Genomic DNA, 18,449 nt, shown 5'->3' on the forward strand with positions numbered 1-18,449 from the left:
TGTCTTCATCCGTCTTAATCATATGTTCAAAAGCTCTCCAGTCACTCCTTAGGGGGTTGTGTGTTTGGGAGAAGAAGGCATCGTGTCTGCTCTTCTACTCACACATCGTTACTGACAGCTCTTAAACCCTGTCTGCTGCTTGAAAGTTCTGTTATTTCAACAACAACAAAAAAGAAGAAAAACATGGCTCCCATGAGGCGAGTCTCTGCCCTGGTGCAGTTCAGTTGCATATTTCCTGCATGTGTGTCTATGCAAGTAGATCTCTCTCTCTCTCTCTCTCTAAACCGGAGATGACATTTCCACTGGTGCTTTGGTGGCTCCCTCTAAAGAGGAAGAGATTGTTAAGTTGTACGCCTGCTGAGCCTGATGGAAGGTCCAGAAAGAAGTTGACTGACAGTGCACTAGAGTTGACTGACAGTTATAAGTGTGTCACAGGAATACAGGCTTAACATATGCCCAATTTAATACCATCGAACAATGTCATGGAGTAGTTTCACAGTCAGGTATGAGAACTACACCCTCTTGGGACACAAGCACTTTAAACACATCCATTTAAATGTAAAGCACGTCCCCACTATTTCCAGTCCGACTTTAATTGCTTGTTTTCCTGATAATGAGTACCGACACCAACCAACTAATGGAACTTACCCCCAACTGTGACAGTAAGACACACAATCTGTTATGCAGAGTGGATAGATGGCTTAAACCCACAGTGCATATCTAGCTGTAATCTACTCAAACAAAGGTTCAGATGCCAAAAGCAATACGTATGTGTTTCACAGGAAGAGCTCGATTTAAAAATAGTCATGAAAACAGACTCGTGATATCCAAGTCATGTCAGTCAGTTTTTTTCTTTTAACATTTTGATATAAAGGCTTTGCAGACTTAAATATTGGGTTTGACGCCAAGCAGCAGCATTTGTTTGCTCCCCCGTACATTGAGACGTGGCAATCGCCCTTTGGTGCGCAGGAGAAACACAAGACACGATGACTCATCTGTGTCCAAATCAGGTGATCGAAGAAGAGCGAAAGTATTCATGTCGGGGAGTACAGTCAAAACAACGACAGCATCGGCCAAACACAGGAACCGTAAACACATACTATACTGTGGCAGCGCTTACAAATGAGATTTACTCTGCCGGCTTAAAATCTTCCTGTCCCCTCTCCAACAAGCGTTAATATTACGTCTACTTTTTTAATGATCTGTTATTGGGCCAAGCACAATTCTGCAGCATTTAAAAAATAAAATAAAAACACAAGTCCAAGTGTATGCACATTTTTAAAAAGGGGGCAGAGGCCACTAGCTTAATGCAGCAATGTGTTTGAGGGAGACGACGCGGTGTGTTTACAGTAGGTAGGTGACAGAGGGAGGTCAACATAAGGGGGCTGGGAGGATGGAGGAGGGTCGCACTGGGCTGTCATTAACATCTAAGGGGAAATCCCTCTCACTCAGTCCCCCATCCATACTTAGAAACCAAAGGAATGCTGCGGTTTTTAAAAAAAAAGACGTGTTTCTCCCCACCGCAGTGTAAGACGATGAGGTTCGGTGAGGTCGATGACGGCTGCAGCCGACACAAACAGACAAAAAAAAAAAAAGGTCTGAAGAATGCTACTGGACCACATCATCTTTCAGCCTCGTCACTCACGTCGGCCCACTGAGAATGCGACCCCTGGCCCCCAACGCGGAGCAAAGCAGATGGTGCCTGCTCGGTGTTGAAATACAGCTCTCTTCTGGTGGTGTTGATAATGACCTGTCCCAAAGAGCCTTAAAAAAAAAAAGACTGAAAGAGTGAGAAGAGAGGTAGAGAGAGCTGTGGAGGGAGGGGTCATTGAGGTAAAGGGCATGACCGGGGAGAGATGAGATAAATGCTACAAAAACAAAAAAACAACACGAGTGAGCACGGTTTGGATCGATAGCTGTCAGCAGAGACAGAGTGGGGAAAGCAAAGCCCAACACAGCGGGAGCGGTCATTGAGGTGCCGAGTACAACCGTAAGAGCCTGCTGTTCAACGAGGTTGGGGAAACGGGAGAGTCCAGCCGCAGACCCATCCACAGCTGCAGCAGAGGAACTACAGGGTACCAAGCACAAACCCTCGGTGCAGCGAATCACACAACCACCAAGTATGAAGCGGGGTCCGGCTGGTTCCGGCTAGATGCACCGCGAAGAGGAGCAGAGGATGCAAGAGCGACAAACTATGAAAGTTCTCTTTCTGAGGGACAAACAACCAAGTGTAAAGTAAATAACTGTGTTTGTGCAAGCCAGAGGCCAATTTCTGTAACATCACATTATCGTCCCAGAATCAAAAGACCCTGTGACGGACGACCCACAATGCCTTGCTTGAGGCATAATACTGCCACAGCACTGCAGTTGAGGACACCACAGACAGGCATTTCCCACCCTCTCCCCTCCACCTCCCCCAGAGCTGGCAGGCTCACAACCTGTCCCCTCTAACAGGATGTGACACGTATGACTTCCTCCCCTCTGCGGCATACATGTAGAACAGAAAAAAAACCTCCCACTGTGGGCAGCTAGAGTGACACACAGTGGCAGAGGTGTCTGACCAACTTCTGCATTTGACAAAAAGGTCGTTTTCTAGTCATTGTCTACTTCAATGTGCTGATGAGTTGAAACCAAAACGAGGCGACATTACATGAGAACTACATTCTACACTCGCTGATGGGAACAGGAAGTGAAGACCACATGAGATTACATACACATGGATACAATCAGCCGGAGGACGATGAAGACATACTGCGATGTGGGGACGGATATTTACAGACAGTCTGGATCTTTACTGTCAAACATGTTCACGCCTCTCCTCTCAACTCCGCTGCCTTCAGGGCAAATTCTTTGGGGGGAGTGTACTGAACAACAGCAACAGGTTCAATCCACGCAGGGGTGGATTTCCCTTTGAAGAAGCGGGTTTGAAAACTTTGCACCCGCGGCACAAAAATCTCTTTTTTCGCATTTCATGAAAATGATATCAGGACTTGACTGATAGGTTATCAAGAATTCAATGACGGAAAGAAGAGAATTCATTTCACACCGCTGGTCCCAAACAATCCTAATGAAGTGTTTATCTTTCGGTGATTGAATTACTCATAATCAACGAGCTAATCTGATTAGCAACACGCAAACAATGGCTGAGTGGTTTTAACATGGCACCTATTGTGAAGCATATTGTAATAATGATTTATGTAGATCAGATATGAGGCAGCATGAGGGAATTTGTCTGGTATAGTGTGTGCTAAACTCCAGCACACTGACACTGCAGGGTGACTACTGTCGGGGGAAATAAATACGGGAATTCATTTCTTAATTCATTAATGCTCTGCTGGACGCTGCTGCGGGGACTTGATGGAAGCACCCCAAGTGTGTTTTTTGAAGATGCAAGGTGGCTGATAGGTGCAAAGTGAGTACGTCCACAACATGTCCGACAAAGTTACTTGAGCCAAGACTTCACTGGGTCTTCTGGCTGCAGCATCCAACAAAGCATGCTATTCAGCCACCGCAATGCAAACTGGGTAAAAGAAGACCATGTGAGGAAAATGAAGATTAAATCTAACCTGGCCAACCTAATTTCCATCCCAGCAGAAGCAACTGACAAGAGTTAAGAGCATGAGAGCAGTTCTTGCTATTCCCCTGTGGGAGAGAAAGACCCAAACTGAAAACAAGACTCCTCAACTCTCCTTGAACTTGGCATCAAACTCTGCACGGAGAGGCAGACACGGGGGGATTGTCAAAACTAAAATCATGTCAAAACAGCTTGGCTCCATCAGTGCCTGGCTAATCCACTGCACCGGATCAAAGTGAGGGCTGGAAAACTCCGTCTGATGTGACGCTGATGGAGAAAACATGACCAGAGACAGACAGAGAGAGACCCAGAGACCTGAGACCTTAAAGAGTGATGGCGGGCTACCCTTACTGGCCAACACTCCGTCCCATTATGGCCGATTGATTAGTCATGCGTGCTCCAGAGTTGAAGACACAATGGGGAAGGGAAGGGGAGGGAGGGAGGGAGGGAGGAGACTAAAGAGTGGTTGTGCTGACCCCCCCCCCCAAAAAAACTCTTCCCAACGGCTGAACAATGGGAAAGGATAGAGAGAGAATAAAATAAAATAAATGGTATAAAAGGTTTTCTACAGATCTCCTGCCAGAAACACACTCAACCTCATGGCCTCAAAACTTCACACAGCATACACGAGACACCTAACTGACTCTGACACCAATGGCCTCAGGGCGAGAGATCACCTCTTCTGCTTCTCTCCCCCCCCCTTTATCTCCTCCCCGCCAAAATCATTCGCAGCTCTGCTTGTAAGACAGGAAAGCACACGGCAAACATGAAAATCAACAACTCACCCAACCCTTTTTCTCTCCTTCTCTTCCTCTCCTGCGCTCCCTTTCCTCTCTCAATCACAGCTCCAGCTGGTGAGGCAGCATTGCTGCTGCTCCCCCCTGGCCACGCCCCCCACCCCCCACAGCTCAGTCACGTGACCGCCATTTTCCAAGAGGCTGGGGAGCCACACCCCTCATTCAAGAGAAAGCGAATGGGGAACATTGTGGATCCAGCACGGCTATCTCAGACCACGTGCGACTAGGTAAACCCACTGGAGATACACGCTGCGTGTTTGTGTGTGTGCAGTTTGATCAAAATGAAAGACAGCGGGAGAGTGTGTTAGTGTCAGAATACAGGAACATTTATTTTCATTATTTTCTCAGTGTGTGTGTGTGTTTGCACAAGAGGTAATAATGCTTCTCATTTCCCAGCCATTGTGTGTGTCCATCTGCTCGCCCCCTCCCACTGCCTTGTTTCACAGAGGAGAGCATTGGATTGTGTGTGTGTGTGTGTGTGTGTGTGTGTGCACTGAAAGCATTTGGTCATCTCCCTCCTTCAATCCAGGGTGCTCTCTTTCTCTCTCTGACAAACACACAGAAGTCTCCAACCCTCAAAACTGTGGTTGATTCATGAATAAAGTCGTGACTAAAACCGAACATCGCTAAGTGTAGACAACAAAAAAAAAACTTTAAAAAGGTATGACTTGACATTTTTGGAAATATGTTGGATCAGAGGATTGATACCACATTTGTGTCTTTGCGCTGGACATGAAGCTATAGCCAGCAGGCAAATAGCTTAGCTTAGCATGAATACTGGAAGCAGGGTAAATAGCTGCCCTTGCTCCTACCATTCTGGTTGTAAAATAGATTTGATCTCGACTGACTGGAAAGAGAGAGAGAGTGCTTTATTTGTGCCTTTGTTTTGCCATCAGCATATACTGACTGAGAGAGATTTTCACAACATTCAGCAGAATTTCTTCCTTCCTGTCAAAGCTGCAGCTGAATCTCACACACACACGCTTTGTGGTGAATGTAAATGTACGAAAGCGAGAATACATCCAATGTATGCGCTTGTGTCAGGTAATCGGTGCTGCACACTATTGAAACACATTCAATGTTGTCAGTTTTCATTGGCTTGATTCAACACAGAAAAATGTTAGAAATATAGAATCATTTTAGCACAACTGACTCTCGGTGTAGAATAATTTCCCATGTCCAGATTGATAAACTGATCTCATGTCAGTATCTAGCAAATATATTCTGGTCTGCGAGACATACATTTTTCATCCACAGCCTCTTGGCTTCATAAGTTAAACATTTTGATGGGCCTTGGTTCAGTTTCTATCACTGCTCCGGCTTGTCAATATTTTATCAGCTAGTAGGTTTATCCATAGAATTCCTGAGGAAACGCTTCTTTTTTCACTTCTTAAGATCAGGACATTAAAGCTGCCGTCTCCAGTGTGGAAACCCTTTTAGTGGTTCTGGGTGAAAAACAAAAATCAGTAAAAAATCAGACACATTCCCGCTGTATATCTCTTTTCAGCAAAGACGACATTTTTCATATAGCTCTCACGAAACAATAAACAATGTTGTCAGTGACATTCATGACCCACCAGTGACTGAAGTTATCGTTTCGTCTTGTGGGAACCAAAGATTAAAGGAGATGTCTGCTGCCTGTTATTTTATTAGTCTTCCCGAGAGCCTAAAAAGCAGCTTTCAGCAAAAAGATTCATGGGAAAATACTTCAATTATAATCCAAGTATGGTGAGTCAAAGGCAGGAGGACACACAATATGCGTATTTGTGATGTGTATGCATTCGTTTTACAGGAACTTCTTCACCAACTGATTTCAGAAAACCAGTGTACGAGTGAAATATCAAAATGTCCCTCCACATTCGAACTACCAAAGGCTGATTGAGTTCGATTCTCTCGCAGTGAAGTCATTCGTTTACTTCGGCTCTGCAAAACCTAATTCAAGAGATTCTAGCTGTGTTTCGTCATTTTTTATTTTTTTTTAAACACAGCGGCCATTTGGGCTCACACCACTCACATTTGGCAGCATGATATCACGTGGGCTGGAGGGGAAACCGAAGACAGAAAATGCGGCAGTGAATGGCGCGCCGTGATCCCCGTCGGGGAGCTCTGTGATTGGCCCAGAGGCCGGGGCCAATTGCTGCAAGGCCACCGAATCGTCAGGGCAGAGCGCACATATGGAGCCGATTAAAAGAGTTGCCTCCGTGACTCAGCTGACCGAGGGACTGAAACATCCTCAGTGTGGAAGAAGGAAGGGAGGAGGCAAAGAAAAATAGAGATGAAGGAGGGGGGGGGGGAGGGGTCAGAAGAGACAAGCAAGAGAGACGAGGCAAAGAGGAAGAACATCTGGCTTGGCCTGGGTGTCTACAGGGAGATAGCTGGGTCTGTTGGAGACTTCCTGTTGTGTTTTTTTTTGCAGTGCTTGCTCTACTCCCCTGTTGTGCAAATGGAGACAGCATGTGTGTGATGAGTGAGGACGAGGTTTATCTCAGCACCCTAAAGTGGCCTCCCGGACTGAACCTCCTCCCCCCCTTTGACTGGAACCACTGCACATACATTAACAGTACAAATGTATGAATCTGTATATGACGAAGAAAGAAGAAGAAACCATTTTTATTGTCATATACATTTACACGAAATTTGACTGCATTTGACCGATCCCTGTATATAGGAAGCAGTGGGCTGCCATTGATCGGCACCCGGGGAGCCGGGGGTTCAGTGTATTGCTCAGGTACACTTCGACACGTGACACGTCCCAGTCTGGGATCGAACCGTTGACCTTCCGGTTCCCAGACGACCCTCTTAATCCAGTGAGCCACGATCGCCCCAGTAAATACTTCACTCCTCCAGGTTTATTCCGCTGCAGCTTGCAAATTTCCCCTGAAGTTTACAATAATAACTCAGGCCCCAGTTTGCTTTTTCATCATCTTTTTACCGTACCGAGTAACAACTCAGTGCTTTTTGCATATAGTGATGACTGCAAAGAGGATATACTGGGTAGATGTTTGAGGCCTAGAGAGTTTGTTTATGGGGAAGTGTTTTTTGTTTTTTCTCTCTTTTAAGCCACCAAAGCTTTCCCAGCTGGACTGCTTTATACCGAGCGCTACAGCAGCGTCAAGGACTGAAAAGGACGGCGAGGACGAGTAGCCCTCACTGCTTTTTAGACTGCAATGAAAGCATTGTTTCTTTAGCATCAAACCACAGCGACACTGGGACGACAACTTGTTTCTTCAACTCACAACGATTTCATGAGGAAGTGTAAAACAGCGTTCAGTAAGAAGATTTGTTTCGACTCAGAAAAAAATGTTTGCAATGAAATGAAAAGAAAAAGAGGGCACATCGTGCCTCGACTTGATTGGCCTTAATGGAAACCAGTTGTCCCTCTTGCCTCTGCAGCGTGATAGTCTAAAACAGCTGAGCTCCCCTGAAGACACAAAAGACAACCAAACAGATACTCACAAAGGCTTTCCATCTCGTGGTTGTTGTGCGTCTCACTGCAAGTGGAAGCCATCTCCTCTGTGAGAACCTGTTCCTCTCTTACTTCCAGTAATTAACAAGGAAAAACTCCAATAAGACGAAAACAATAAAAATCCTCTGAATCTTTCCCAGCCTGTGGTGGCTGCTGTTAAATTCTTTAATATTCTGAAAATGAACAAGAGCTAATCTCACAAACTGCACACACACACACACACCAACATGTACTCTCTATTTCTGTTGATGTTCCGGAGTCAAAGCCTTCCCTGATGAACAATAAACACGGCGACTCCAAGCGGATCGGCCTTCTGGGGAATCCCTGGCCCCTCGCTACATGAGGGGGGGGGGGGGGGGGTGGGGGGGGGGGGGCGAGGGACAGGGATGACTCAATGCAACAAAAACTCAGAGAAGACAGGAAGGAGCTCTGTGATTAAACTCTGTGCGGCCGCTGCACGTCTCCCAGAAACATCTACAGCCCAGTTATGCTGCTGATTATCCATAATATAAACCTTGTGCAGGGACAGGGAAGCAGACTTGTAGAGATCACGAAGCAGCATCTTTTTGAGTCAATGTGTTTGCCAGGACTCAACAGAAATGGATTTTAGTTTGCCAGCAGCGTAACGCAGAGGAACTCATCTGTGGCAACTTGCCCCGAATCTTCACTTGCAAGTGTGCTTCCTCCATCTGGCTCCTCTTCCACTGAGTGACGTTTGCAGTCTGCTGCATGGCATCACGAAGCACTTCACGCCATAGAGGCTTGGGGTGGAAAGTTCACCCAAAGGTCCTCCGGGCTCCACTGCCGATGATGGTAGTCCTTGAAGAAGCTAATTGCCCGTAAACCACAAAGCCGCCGTTATATTCTCTTAACCCTTAAAATATCACTGCAAACCTCAGAAGATCCCGTCTCTGTTTTCAGTGTGTTTAGGTGTTAAAAGTTCAGACATGAGTGACCTTAAATATTCAATAAAAGCTGCCTGTGAACTCGCAACTGAGGGACCAATCAGCTCAGCAGCACAATAATTACTTGGCTCATCTGAAACATTAATCTGTGGGGTGAGAAAGGTAAGGGCATTATGACCAAATACGTTTTGTACGACTGCATCGAACCAATGCTGCTGCAGGGTTAAACAGTACAGCTGCTTTTTTTATTCTTTGGGTTTATCTTTACACTGCGCTCCCCATGATCTGACAGCTTCCCAGCTGAGAGAGCGATGAGAGCTTGCACAGTTGAATTTCTACGAAGCCGACAGGCTGGAAACAGAGTAAATAGCACTGAAACTACACACTCCAGCATCACAGTCACTACTCAGTGGGCCGTGATGTTTTTACACTAACTGTCCTGCTGGAGTACAATTGTGATTACATTTTTTTAGATAATCTAGTGAGGTCTTCAACAGGGGGTCTGCGAAATCTTTGGTTGATTAGAAAATTTAAAAAAATATATTTTATTTCTCTAAACATGAATCTGTCCATTATTTTAATAGTTCAGCATTGTATGAAAGATAACAGGTATCTTTATGCATGGCAGTGGTACTAATAGGCCATCACTCATTTTTCGTTTCCACGTTTAAAATGAAAACATCAATTTGAATCGCTTGTCTGCATGATTATCATGCAGTTGACAGACAATGTTGACGTTGGCATTGGTATCAGCTGACACGGTATGTTTATAAAAGGCAGTGGCACGGCCTCCCTACTCACTGTACCTGTTTAAAATGAAAACATGAATATATGAACCTGTGTATTATTTGAATAGCTTAGTTTTGAATGCACAATAAAGAGGTATGTTTATACATGGTACTAGGCCCATTTAATATAAAACACAATTTTATACAATATATATAGTCGGGGGTCCCTGCTCCATCTCTCTGTCAGTTTGGGGGTCCTTGGCCTGAAAAACGTTGAAGACCCCTGATCTAGTCAACACAGTTAAAGCAGACCTGCCTCTGTGCACAGTTTGTACTTGAATGGGTCCACAAATCAATGGGTGACGTCACGGTGAATGACGTTTTGAAGTTCAGCATTTCAGCATTTAAGTGACACACGAGGGTAGAAAGTACAACTGAACACTGAACAAGACTAAGACATGTTTAAGCGACCAAACATGTTGCAAATAAATTTCATCAACTGAAAATAGACCGTCAGTAAAGTATTACGTTTTATTATTATGGGCAACTTCCTGAACTGCCAATCAGAAGGTAGCCCCGCCCTGAAGCATACTCTGTTGTATCATCTGTTCAACTCTAAACGGGACCATCATTTACTAAATGAACATCCTGCTTTATTGAAGAAGACTTGACAGTAGCACTGAGACCATAAACTCATGTTTACAATGTTTACTGAGGAAATAAATCAAAGTGAGAAGTAGGGTCATTTTCCCATAAACGTCTATACAAGAAGACTTCTTTATGCAACCAGAGGAGTCGCCCCCTGCTTTGTCTATTGCTGCAAAATCTGCACATGCTATGAAATCCATCTCTGTTAGCTTACTGGGAGCATGGAGGAACAGCAGTGTCACATATCGGATCTGTTGCACTGGTCTATGTGACCAAACGTATAGAGACTATATCATGGTGAGTCAAAAAAAAACAAGCTTCAACGTGATGTTGGTGGACAAACTCAACTGCGTAATCGGTTGCAGTTGGCGTAACATAAGGGACAAGACTGCACCGTCTCAGTTTTCAATTTCCACACATGCTCACTGCAGACAGACTCACACCCCCGCACAAGAATCCCTCTGCCCCCTCATCGACTCTCATCGACTCCTTTCAGCAGCAGATGGTACAGTAGGACTGTGGCACAAATGGCCATCTGTCTGTCCACACACACACACACACACATTACACAAACAATTCATGTTATTCCAGTATGTCCTCTATCAGCCAACAAGTGGGCCAAACATAATGAGCAGAGAATGTGGAGAACAACTCACCTCATATGAACATTTCTTCTTCATTAAAACAACTCTAGGCGTGAATATAAACAGTTTGCCGATGATCAGAAAGACCAAATTCACTTATTTCATTGCGTTTATCCTTAAAGAAGACATTTGCATTTCAGGTCTGCTGCATTAATTGTTTGATTGATACCGGTGAAAAAACAAACACTGTATGGCTGATGCTGGCATGGTGTTTGTTTTTTTCCCATTTCAAGGCCCTGTGGCTTCGTTTCTTCATTCCCATTGCCAAGACAAGGGACATGATTTTCCCATCAGTTACTTGGACAAAGGAACCACAGCGGAGTCTTACATCTGGATAAACAAGAGGGAGGATTCACCCCGAAAACGAAGATAACGTCAGCCGAGACAAAAAGTTATCTCAGTTGGCTCCATCGGGCGCTGATGGCCCACATCCTACGATTTGTCTTTTATCTTATGGTGAATTAAAAGGTCGACAAAGGCGTTTTGTGCGAGTGTGTCTAAAGTTACGCTGTTTTGTCAAACTCATATCAGGAAGTGTGTGTTTGTGTGTGTGTGTGTGTTTGAACATCTATGTGCTTTTACATGTTATGTTGAGCTGAAATGCGGGAGTGTGTTGGTTTTAGTGCACGCAGGAGAAAGTGAATGAACTGTTTTCTGAAGTTGTGTGATTTGGCAAGATGACGGAAGAGGACAAAGGTCTTTCTGCAGTGGTGGGAAACTTCTTTAACCCTTGACTTCCCCCAGATGCTCAATGTAAACTTTAACTTCCGAAAGCCTTATCTGGGGGAGAGAGGAACTGTGTGTGTGTGTGTGTGTGTGTGTGTGTTTATCTGGGACTAAAGGGCTGATCCTTTCCCATTTCTCTCAGCTCCTCTTCCTCCTCCAATATAAAAATGAAAAAAAACTTTCACGTCCAGTTCTTTTTAGTGTCCACACTTCAAAGAGCTGCTGTAATGTTGTGAATGAGTTTCCTAGTGATGTATAAAAAGGCTGCCATCTGTGTGCTCGATGTTTTTTCTGCAACAGAACACCAGTCTGGTCCGAGCTTCTGACCTTGAAGTTGTTTCGAGGAAACTGTATCAATTTAGAGGACAGAAAAACGAAACTAATTTGGAGTTTCCCTTGTGAATGACACTGGCTTGAAAGAAATAGGTAACACAGCTCTATTTAACCTGCAAACCAGGTTCACTGTCTCAATAGATTTCCACCTGTCATACACTGCCTCCTGGTGGCCTGTTTAGGAAGTACAACAACAGTGAAAGTCACATTCACAATAATGAGGAGTGACGCTTGTCACTGTTATCACCGTGGGACACTTCTGAACTGAACAGACGGACGTAACAGTATCAGGGCTCACATACTTCAAGTGAGCAGAACTGAGCTCTTTTTGGCAGCTTAGTCAAAGACACAGTCAGGGACAATATGTGCCCGAGTGTAACATAATCATGTTAAGGCAAAGATAAAAAGAATCTAGTGGTTCTGGTTTTACTGTAAAACAAAAGCTTTAATAATCAATTTTGATGCATTTAATTACAGCTTACTCCGAATTATTAATTTGGAAAAATGAACTTGTTGACCAGTTACATGATCTGACTGCATCATCAGAATGATTCCACTGAAAGATGATAAGATATATATACTGTATAGATACATAATTATTTCCCAGCCAGAATAGAGACTGCTCCAAAGTTTGAGATTGATTATGGTTGATTGAATTGATTTCTGTTGTAGGGAGACTTTGTATTGTGAGACCACTCTGGGTAATTAGCCGACAGGTCACGCTGAGTAATGATCTGGGATCAGTGCAGATTAATTACACCGAGTGAGGATTGACCTCAGACATGCCTTCGCCTGAGGCTGCCTGTATGTGTGTGTGTGTGCGTGCCTGTGTGTCGATGAGAGACAACAAAAGTAAGATTAAAAATTTGAGATGAAGAAGAGGTGTGTGTGTGTGTGTGTGTGTGCCCTTTCCTGACCTATGGGACAGGCAGAGACAAATCGCCCACCGCCGTCCGCTGTCCCCACTTTCAGAAGGTCAATCCAAATAAGACAAATGGCTTCACTTGCTCTTTCCTCCATAATGACTACACCTCAATTAGGAAAACAAATGTGCTGCAAGATAATCTGTTCATTGAGGCAATATGAAGACAGATTCCAGTTTAGCGTACATAATCTGGCTTTATTGAGGTCAGGATTTCTCTTTTGTTCTTTACCATCACACAACAGGAACACGGGACACAATGGCACCACAAGAAGTGAATCCCTTTAAATGCACATTTCTTCTCTATAGCAGAAAGTGGCTCTGCCTTTACTGTAGCCCTGACTTCCTTTCTATTTTCTTTAGTGCTGTAACAGTAGTCCAGCTGAGATGGACATCTTTTTCTTCCCCATCTCCCCAAAAGACATTGAAGGAGTTGCTGAATGAGGTTATGTGACCCCAATGATGACCCACCAGTCCGGTGATAGCTACGCCATTAATGGTCAAGCTCTCTGTCTAAGTCTGGTAACAGTAAAAGAGAAGAAGTCCATCTTTGGTGTTAAAATCAAAACAAGTATTTGTCTTTGCAATGTCAAAACCGATAAGCGCCTGGTTATTTTGTCAGTGGCCGATATTAATCGAGACAGAGTCTATTGGTTGAGAGATAGAATGTAGAACTATTCTGAGATTCTGAAATCGTTTTAATGCCAATTCACTCGGTTCCAGCTTCTCAAATGTGAGCATTTTATGTTTTTCTTGCCATATATGATAGTAAACTGAAAGTCTTTGGGGTTTGACTCATGGTTGGATGGATAAAAGAAGAAATTTGAAAACACTTGAGTTGTTTGAAAGGATAACAGCCAACATTTTTCACTGTTTACTCACGTTTTATAGACAAAGTAATCAATCAAGAGATGATATAAATAATTGTTTGTTCCAGCCTTATATTAATCTATGTCCTAACAGCGGCTAAGTTCCTACACGTGAAGAACAACACAAAGGTTGGACAAAGATTCTCAAATGTGAAATCTGGTCTGAAAAGTGATAAGAAAAGGCTATTTCTGACCACAGTTGGTCTACGCTTAGAAGTCAGATAGAGTTCTTTCTGTGGTGTTCGATGGATTGATGAACAGCAGACCTGCCTGTCAAGATAACATTCCTCGTCGAATCAGAATCAACTTTAATGACCAAGTAAGTGTGAACCGAAATAGACATATGTCTAAAAACAAGGACTGCGTTAGCTGCTGAACACAGCAGAGCAGACCCGAAACCAATCAGAATGAGTCCATGACATGTCAAATGCTTTGGGCAATACTGGTCTATAAAACACAAGCTTACAATGATGTATCCACCAAACCATACATCAGATTAAAGGGGTTATACTGTATACCAGAGGTGGGACCAAGTCTTTGTCAAGTCACTCAAGTCATGAGTCAAGTCCCAAGTCAAGGAAACTAACTCACACGTTTTGCATACCGAATTTAGTTTTTTGTTGTTGACCTCCGCATAGTTTTTATACGCAAACGTAATCCTCTTTTTTCCGAATATGACGTATTTGCTCGTCTGTCAGTGATCTTACTGCAGTTTGCTCTACAGCATGTGTGTGTGTGTGTGTGTGTCCACAATCCTTTTCATGTTGACCTTTTGCACAAACACCCCCGTGTAACTCGCTCTCTGCGATGCTGTGATCAAAGTACAGGGGGGATATTTGCTAGGAAGCTGACCGACTTAGATCACATGACCCCCGAGAGAGGAAGCACGCTGCGGTGAGGTCACTCAGCATGGGAAACAATCCCGCTGACAGAACACTGAAGGAAGCACAGGATACTCTGTGTGCCTTTGTGTGTGTGCACGGATGACGTGTGATGTCATTTCCTCCTGGAAAAACCAAATGGCCAGGAAAGCAGCGCCTTTAATAGACTCCAAATGACACAAATATGGAAAAATATGGCGATATTGAAAAATAATAAAAACATGCGTACATTTTTTCTAATTCATGCCACTGAAGAAAATCAACTGAAAGCACTTACAATGGAGCAATAGGGCAAATTATTAATCATTATTAATGAACATTGATTTCAAATCTGTGGTTGCAGTACTACTATAAGTTTTCGGTTTGTTTCAGCTGTCTTGAGGATTTGTTGGGGCAGAGCAGGGTGGGCCCAGTCAGAGCCCCTGGGGCCCTCCAGGCAGGTCACCCTTCATTAAGACCCCTACCAGGGCCTCTCTCTGTGGACAAATAAGTGGCGACCACCCCCATGAGCTAGAAAATAACCGTGTTCAACCTTCAGCACAGAATTAGACCGGATATTTATAGTTATTTGACATGGAAACATTATGGGTACAACGTGAAACGCTGAAGCACAGACACACAGAGACAAACACAGTGAATATAATGTGGGAAATGTGACTACAAGCATGGTGACAAAGTGAAGTATTTTATCGGTATAAAGAACAAACCAGGAACATATCACATAAAATGGGCAAAATCAACAAGACAGCACCATCATTAGATTACATCGAGAGCTAATTATATTATATGTAATTATATGGATTATACTTGACAAGATGGTTAATAGTGATATGGGATGCTGATTTATACAATCAGCTCCCCTCGGCAGCTTTATGATCAATTTCTGCCCATTGTTTAACTTTCCGATCTGCAACTTTACTGTTTAGGTTCACTCTAACCGCTCTCATAGCGTCATCTTTGGTCGCAATAGTCAGCTGTTTTCAGTGAAAGACCCCGTGTACACTACGTGCTCAGCCCCACACAGCAAACAGACACAGTTAGACAGTAGCTGGTGGACACAGTGGAGCATTTAGCAGCTAAAGAGACAGATGTTTCCCTCAGGAGTTGGTTTAGACCAAAAACAAAGCTAAAAGAGAGCGAATATTGGAGTTAGATTTGTATGGTGGCAAAAAACACAACTCAAAATGGACCATGATGTCACTCTTTAACTGCTGGACGTGTAAATTCGCAACCGTTTGCTAACCAGTTCACCATGTCAACGTAAAAAAGAATGGCGACGGTTGAGCCGGCGGCTCACAGCTAACGGTGCTAACAGTACTAATAGTGCTAAGTACGTTGTCAGCTGTAACTGCCATATGAATTCAGTGCTGAGCATCTAGCCAGTGGGGCACGCTCACAGGCACGAGCATGCACTAAAAGCATGCACGGCCGGCCCGGCTGTGTCAACAAAGCAAGGAGAAGCTCGGATTACAACACACACGCTGAAGGGAGAGCAGCTTCATTCTCTGCTCAGGTAGACATTACTACGCTATATTGTTACACAGCAAAAAGTAGTTTGCTGCTATATTAATGCTCTGAATACTGTATATTGCACTACTAAATATTCTCTTTACGTCTTCTGTATGTTGTAGCATGTCACAAGCGGCGTCAGAGAAACTGCTGCAACCCTGTGTTCAAAAATCTTCCCATATGGCTTTACTGTAACTGTAGCACCACTTACTATTAACTACCATACTACTGTTCCTGTGCTGCCAAGGTCAGGCTTTCATCACATCACGAAAAACCACGTCGGCTCCAATGCTGTATTAAGAACAGACGTGGATAACCACAAATACAGACATACAGTCTGCTGTTTCTACCGACAGACAGGCAGATAATCAAAAGGCTGCTCCTGTAACTGACCTTTCTCTTAGTGAGAGGTCTGATACTGGGGTTAGTCTGTTACCTCAGTGTGAGGGGAGAAGGAGTCAGAAGAGAGGAAAAAAAGCCAGAAGAGAAAAAAAACAATGAATCTGAGTCAAAATGAAATGTAATCTGGAAAATGTGACATTGTTTTTTAACCCAGTGGGGTTTGAATGTGGAATAACATGCAGTCGCGAGTGAAACGTTTCCCCTTCCTTCACACAAAATGAAATGTAATTAGTTGTTTTATTGAGTTTAAGAAAGCTTTCCCACTGATGACAGTGTCACATCGAACTGGTGTAGTCTGTGCTGACGCAATCATACAGGCTGGAGAGCTAAATCACAGCACCAAAGCCCTGATTTAGCTAATACACAACAAGCCAACAACCTCCTGAGATTCTACAAGAGATCCAAACGAAATAATGAATGAACAGACCGGATCGCAGCTAAACATTCTACAAACACAAGCTAATGCTTCATCATCAAAAACCAATGTCCCAGAAAGTACACAACTAAATAGCAAAACAACCGAGCTACACTATAGAAATGTACGGTATGAACTTGAGATAGCCGCAGTGTACCCAAGTACAGAAAGTGACTATTTATGATAAGGATGTTTTTCTACGAGTATTGTTACAAGAGGATACATGCGAGCTTGACACGATGCACATTCCCGCCCCTTGTTTCACGTTATTTCACGTTATTTCACTGATCGACAGGTGGCGGTAATGCGTCGAGATACACGGCATTGCTACTTAGTCGACATAGATGTAAACAACGCTGGATATAAAAACGCTTTTCACATGTTCTATGAGGAAGGAATTGCATTCAATGCATTTGTTCGTACTCAAGGCCACACAGAATGTGTTTAAGTACACTGAATGCAATCATAACTTTTGTTTCCACATGGAAACTTTGAGGTTCTCAAAAAAGGACAATATTTCAGGGTGAGGATGTGACTGGAAGGAGTATGGGTTAGTATATTATGTTGAAACAGACTTACTGTCAGGGTTGGGGGATTTACGTCCATGACTAGGCGAGGAGCAGCGGAAGGTGGTAACAATGGTGTTGTGGTGAGGATTAGGGTGGTGCGGGTGGTGCACTGGTAGGTGGTGGCCATTGTTTTCTGGGGGAGCTCTGGTGATGCCGATATCGGGCTTACGGACGTCTCCGGGACAAGGAGACTCAAACTTGCGAGCGTGATTCTGCTCAGGGGTCCGGCTGGTGCCGTTGTTGTTGTAGTTGCCCTCATTGCGGCGGATCACCGGGGAATCGGTGGGCGTCTTGGCAAAAGTGACCTCCCTCTTGTGGCTCATCTCGGGGGTCTTGGAGTGGCCCAGGACTTCGGGGCGCTTCAGGGCGCTGTTGGCCGCGAAGCGCATAGAAGCAGGGCTGGTGACGTTATCCACCTGCTTGCTGGAGGACGAGGAGATGTCGATGGAGAGTTCGGAGCGCCGCGACACAGGCTCGGGGGTCTTGGAGCCCCCTCCGCCCTTGATGGAGCGGGGTTGGGTGAAGTTGACGTTGTTGTTGTTGGTGGTGGTGGCCGGGGCGGGAGTGCCCAGGTCACGGTAGTAGATGCTGGTGGGAGACATGGCGTTGCGGTGAGGGGAGCTGGTTGTCCGACGGGAGCCGGGGGACAAGTGAGATGAGGTGTCGACATCCTCCACCTCAAAGGACCTCTTCAGAGCTGCATGTGAGGGACAAACACAACATAGTCGTGGCGTCATTTGACCGTTGAAAACAACTTAGTTGAGTCACTGACAGAAAATGGATCAGCAACTATTTTGATAATTTATTTATCAGGTGAGTCATTTTAAAACAAACATCCCAAACATACTCTGGTTCCAGCTTCTCCAGTCTCAGGATTTTCTGATTTTCTGTATTTATATTGTTGCGCATTGAATACCTTTGGGACTTTGGGCCATAGACTGATTAATCGTAAAAAATATTGGCCAATGAAAATGACTTAATTGTTATCTAGGTTAAAAACAGTGGTGAACGTACCAACAACAAGTTCTCAATTACAAATAAATGTCCTTCATGCAAGTATT

General features: G+C 44.3%; 1 protein-coding gene across 4 annotated transcripts in view; it reads right to left on the minus strand.

Annotated features, from left to right (window-relative positions):
• Window positions 1-18,449, minus strand: part of septin9b (septin 9b) — a gene marked incomplete at its 5' end in the record, with an annotated part of 63,006 nt that overhangs the window by 18,771 nt on the left and 25,786 nt on the right. For 3 of the 4 annotated variants that reach the window (XM_079277885.1, XM_079277884.1, XM_079277883.1), the window contains one exon: window positions 17,399-18,085. In XM_079277885.1, the coding sequence (XP_079134011.1) occupies window positions 17,399-18,085 (687 nt within the window). Of the gene's footprint in view, window positions 1-4,359; window positions 4,434-17,398; window positions 18,086-18,449 lie in introns of those variants that run through there. The other variant, XM_079277888.1, reaches the window with a different exon arrangement.

The sequence above is a fragment of the Melanostigma gelatinosum genome (genome assembly GCF_949748355.1).
Source record: "Melanostigma gelatinosum genome assembly, chromosome: 11".
NCBI lineage: Eukaryota > Metazoa > Chordata > Actinopteri > Perciformes > Zoarcidae > Melanostigma > Melanostigma gelatinosum.